This window comes from Engraulis encrasicolus, chromosome 12 (genome assembly GCF_034702125.1).
Source record: "Engraulis encrasicolus isolate BLACKSEA-1 chromosome 12, IST_EnEncr_1.0, whole genome shotgun sequence".
Classification (NCBI taxonomy): Eukaryota; Metazoa; Chordata; class Actinopteri; order Clupeiformes; family Engraulidae; genus Engraulis; species Engraulis encrasicolus.
Genome location: NC_085868.1, coordinates 47,136,344 through 47,141,678, shown reverse-complemented (window position 1 = coordinate 47,141,678; position 5,335 = coordinate 47,136,344). Strand labels below are relative to the sequence as shown.

The 5,335-nt window shown below is 41.2% G+C and overlaps 1 protein-coding gene across 1 annotated transcript; it reads left to right on the top strand.

Annotated features, from left to right (window-relative positions):
* Positions 1-553: 553 nt before the first annotated feature.
* On the top strand, positions 554-4,638 carry cldn10d (claudin 10d). Its single transcript, XM_063212328.1, has 6 exons — positions 554-1,144; positions 1,718-1,835; positions 2,471-2,632; positions 3,668-3,749; positions 3,927-4,034; positions 4,386-4,638. Exons 1-6 carry the CDS (start codon positions 1,031-1,033, stop codon positions 4,606-4,608), a joined length of 807 nt encoding a protein of 268 aa, XP_063068398.1. The 5' UTR covers positions 554-1,030; the 3' UTR covers positions 4,609-4,638.
* Positions 4,639-5,335: the final 697 nt, after the last annotated feature.

Here is a 5,335-nt window from a genome sequence, read left to right as displayed (position 1 = left end):
GTCATGTCGAGGCACTACTGTAGGGGTGTCAAACTCAAATTGACGAAGGGCCAAAAACAAAATCTGGAAAGAAGTCGTGGGCCGAATATTATCTACAAAAAATGCACTAAAATTGTGCATGCATGCACTTAATACTCAGTTACATTTCACACGCACTCTTTCCCACCATATGGTTGTTTAAATGTGCACATATTGTGTTGTAAATGAATGTGAGCTGTTTCCTTGGCCTGGGCCCACTCATATTCCTGTGACATACCAAATGTAATGTTCAAGTCTTGTTACGCTATTCATTAATGGTGTATGAGGGCCAATTTTAATACACATTTGAAATGATGATCTTGCGGGCCAAATAAGTAACACTGTGGGCCAGATTTGGCCCGTGGGCCTGAGTTTGACAGTCCTGCACTACTGTATTGTAGTGCATTGTAATGGTTAGTTTGGTAGCTCTCCTCGATGGGTAGCCCATATCGACACAACACAGGTCCTGTTCTGTGTATGACTCAGCCCTCTACTACAGGCACAACAAACAGTTCCACACAAGATTCACAAGAGACTCTTCACATGGACTTTTTGACTTATCTGTGGGGTGGCTCTCCCAAGCTGAGGTTTGCAGAAGATGGAGCTTTGTACTTAATGTCTCTCCCAAACTGAGGTTTTCAGAAAAGGTCCCCTGCGTACTTTTTTACTGAATTGTTTTTGAATTGCGAATTTCCCTTTTTATTTTCTTTCTTTTTTTTTTTTCAAAGAGGCAGCGATTCCATCCTCTCAAGAGCTTCATCTAGACCTTGTCTAGAATACTCTCCTCTTCACCTGCCTATTGAACACCTGGGTTTGCTCAGTTTTGGATGTGCGCACCTCTTTTCTCCAGATATCCATCAGAGTTCTCCTGAAATTCTACGCTTTGGAAGTACTGCTACGCTTGTCTACATAGCACCTGTGTCTACTTTGTTTTATTTTTTGGTGGATGTGTATACCTTTTTCCTTTTAACTGTTCTTCCACCAAAAAAACAAACACTGGCGTATCAGCACCATGCAGTACCGGACGCTGGTGATGTACATGGAGATCGGCTGCTTTGTGGCGTGCCTCTGTGGATGGATCCTGGTCTGCTCTACACTGCCCACTGAGTACTGGACCTTCTCCGAGGTGAATGAATGAATGAATGAATGAATGAATGAATGAATGAATGAATGAATGAATGAAACCTTTTATTTCCCTGAGGGAAATTTGTCTTGCGTTTAGGAGCTTTAGAGCAGTGATTCTCAAAGTGTGGTCCGGGGACCACTGGTGGTCCGTGACAGAGCTCAGGTGGTCCTCGAGGGGATTTCTATTTTACCAAGACAAGCTAGGAGTAAGCTTTATTTGTAACATTATTACAAAGCTAGACATAGCATTTCATTACAATAAGGCAGGCTTGTGAATGTGGATAAGAAAATAAGTGATCTGCATCAAAATTAGCAGTGTCAAATTAGCAAATTCAGTTCACCCTAACCCTGAACATATTCTGAGGGGACAAAGTGGTCCTCGGTCTGAAAAAGTTTGAGAAACACTGCTTTAGAGCAAACGTTTGGAAATAGGCAGACCTGACTGTACAGACAGACAAGTCTTCAAAAAACATACAGTAGCCAGTGTAGATTAAATTGCCTGATGGTTTTTACTTCTGTTCCAGCTCTTTTCCTAAATGTGTAATCGAGTCTAGTGTGTGTCTGTTTTGAACAGGTGGGCAGCATTGTGCTCACCACATCCAACTACTACTCCAACCTGTGGATGGACTGCATCTCCGACACCACCGGCGTCTCCGACTGCAAGTACTACCCCTCGCTGCTGGCTCTTCCAGGTGAGATGACTCTTTTAAATAAGCCCCGTTAGTATCCTCTTTGTGCAGATGGGACTGCCGACGGGCCTGTTCAATTATTGCTGAAAAGATTCTACTACCTGTACATCATAACAACATTGCTTTGACATTACTGAGAGCCGAATGTAACAGATTAAGACTCTGTCATTACAATTTTGGTGAACTTGTTTATGTGCGTTTGATCATTTGTAGGCCTAAATTGATTGCACCAGTGGACCACAGTATATGTAACATGTCTAGGCTCTGTGCAAGTGAAGTCTAGTGAAATCAACTTGTCAAGATTTATTTAACTCACTGATCTGAGGCCTTGACAAGTCTTCCCTCCATGTGTCTCTGTATTTTGGGGATCAATATCTCTATCTGTGTCCAGACATGTCAGATTATGGGATGCCAACCTCTTAACCCCTTAAGATGCGGCTTTATACATTTGTTGTTACCAGTATGGTAATGACCAAGTCGTGGTGCATTACTAAAGGACCTGTGTTGTGTCATAGTATTGTAGTGCTATAGTAGTTACATTTCAATGACTATTACAGTGTGCCACAGGAGGTACGGCGCGCATTAAGGGGCTACGTGAGATTTTGTTTGAATGAAAATCCTACTTTCTGCCTTTTCAGTCTTCCTCCATGTGTGCCGTGCTCTGGCCATTGTGTCGGTGATCCTGGGCTTCTGGGCGGCCGTTTTGGCCTTCATTGGCATGAAGTGCACAAAGATCGGGGGCTCTGAGCTGGCCAACGCCAGGGTCACGTTCGCAGCAAGCGTCACCTACCTCGCTTCTGGTGAGCTCTCTCTGGTATTACTTACACTACTAGACTACTAATACGTACAAATTCACACTAGTATTTTTTTATAAAGACATGTTAGCACACATTTATGTGCAGATGTTTATGTACAAAATGTTTACAGCTTACAAATTGCTCTTTGAAGTGGTCACCAAAGGTCCACTAATTCGTTAGTAGTTTTTTTTTCAAAATGTATGCTAAATGTGATCTTTTTCATGAATATTTACTATCATTATACATTTTGAACTATGTCCTTATCTGTAAAAAAGGTGCACGATTTGTGCTAGGTGACATAAGGGAACACTAAAGTTGTTTCACTCTTTGGTCACCCTAGAGGTTGGAGGCGGAATTGTCACTCATAGAGAAATACAAATCGATAGCCACACCTTGGGCTGGAAAGGTGTGACGCAGAGCTTTTGTAGTCGGTGAGAGCCAGGCAACACACTCCTACTCCCTCCTTAGGCCTTGAAGCCCATGAAAGTGACAAAGCAAATTCCAAAAGAATCTAATTTTGTTACGACTAATAAATTCATTCATTTTTTTAAAAACTAAGATTTCTAATAATTAATTCGAATTTAAGTAGAGTAATGATTCCAAAATGCTTTCTGTATTTCAATATTAAAGATTAAAAGATGTCCCTGAGGAAATATGTGATTGTCCAAGACAATTTTCCCACGGGAAAAATACAACTTGAATCTAAAAAAATGAAACACAACTTGAATCTCGAAATACAGAATCATTAACCTAATTGATTAAAAAAATCAAATTAATAAATTAATCTCAGCCTTAGTGTTTCTTTAAGAGAAAAGGGGACAACTACTTTGTATTACGCTCTGAACAGTATGGCTCTTTGTTTTACAGCCTATCCAGTAGTATCCACTGCTGCACATTTACTACTTACAGTAGTGGTACATGGATGTGAACACATGTGTAACCTTTTAACCTTTTGTTGCTGCAAATGAATTTTAGTAAACCAGCTTGCCCATCACTGGTTCCATTCTGATCTGCTCCAATGTCTCTCCTGCCCTCCAGGTTTTTCAGGGCTGATAGTTTACTCCTGGTGGGGGGACAAGGTGCGCTCCGAGTTTGTTGACCCGAATTTCAGAGCACAAAAGTGAGTACCTGCGGCCTATGCAGACAGACAACCAATCAAAATCCTTGCTAATAGCCAACCCACACAAACGTACTTCATTTATTGCGCCAAATATACAGTGGTGTGTGTATGAACCATGTAGGCCTACGGAGAGACCTTGGCTTAAGTGTGTTTTAAAATCTTTTTTTCCCCCATCAGGTTTGAGTTAGGTGCTGCAGTGTTCATTGGATGGGGAGGAACATGCGTCATCATCGCAGCTGCTTCTGTCATGGCTTACTTCTCGGGACGAGAGGTCTTTTACAGAAAGTAATCACTGTACTATTTGATGACTACTGTATTAATACAACCTAACATTCCATTCCATAGCCTAACCTTTAGCTGTTCTTATCCAGAACACAAGTCAGCCCCTTGATGCCTATGTTATAACCATCTTGTCACCAAAATGATAATCACCTTAGTCTTATTCTGTTACTTGAGGCACATATGTTTATGATGCTGATAGACCCATGTGCAAAGATGTTTTTAAAAAAATCAAACATAGAAGCACTTTTTACAATTTCTGAAGACGTGTATTTTATTCAAAATAATGTGGTAATATTAACGACAAAACAACACTGATATCATGACCATTCCAAAATGATCCTGTTTTTTCACTAGTGGCGGGAAGAAGCGCAAACCAAGATCCTACGCCACAGCGCGGACCAGGACGTACATGATCCCGGGGTCTTCCGGGCGACCCCGCATACTGGCACCGTCTTCAAGACGGACCCCCGGACTCACACCCATGCCCCCCCTCTTCTCCAGCAGATACAGCCTCCCCAGCCAGAAAACACGCAGTGTCAGGACTGTCCCGCCTCCCACTATGGACTCCTTTGTATGACATGTCTCAGTGAAGATCCTCATGATACATCCATGTCATGTTATCCAACAAGTTTTAGCTGTACGGTCTGCAACTGGACTTCTCCTTTGAGGTTGATGTTTTCCCTATCTTTTCCTATTATTTATTTCAGAAGACAGTAGTGGCAATACACATTTCACTGCCAATTGACCATGCACAAGGCATGTGACAAATAAAATCTTGAAAATGTTTCTTGAAAATCCTTTTTTTAAATACTACTTAAAAAAACTGATTGTGTTGCCCACGTCAAGCAGAACTTAAGAAGTTTGTAGGAAATAGGAGCTAATATGTTCAAAGAAGTCCAGTTGTACAGCGTAATGCTATGGAATATGACATGCAACATGTATATAACATCAAAATGTGCATTGGCCATTCACCACCCTGTCCTTTACTTGACTTTGAATTTGTTTTTGTATGCTATCAACCTAGCAAATTTGCGTTACACATTGGGCCTTTAATATCTACACAATGTGTTTCTGAACACAGGAGGATACAGTACATGTGCAATGCTTTCCAAAGAGGAGAGGGGGCTTACAAAAGACATTCTGTTGAACACTACCTGGATTTAATACATTTGCTTCACTGCATTTACAAAAAAAGTGTTGTCCCAATGTGTTAAAAGTGCTCTGCATAAAAAGTCTTTGTCTAAAAAAAAGTATCACTGTACCACATTCAGGGCTGGCATTAGAACCATACAGTACCAAAGATG

Excerpts from the sequence above, each read along its gene's own strand:
- cldn10d (XM_063212328.1), top strand. The coding sequence starts at position 1,031 with ATGCAGTACCGGACGCTGGTGATGTACATGGAGATCGGCTGCTTTGTG. Across the intron at positions 1,836-2,470 it reads CTCGCTGCTGGCTCTTCCAG|TCTTCCTCCATGTGTGCCGT; the intron begins GTGAGATGACTC and ends CTGCCTTTTCAG. Across the intron at positions 4,035-4,385 it reads CGAGAGGTCTTTTACAGAAA|TGGCGGGAAGAAGCGCAAAC; the intron begins GTAATCACTGTA and ends TTTTTTCACTAG.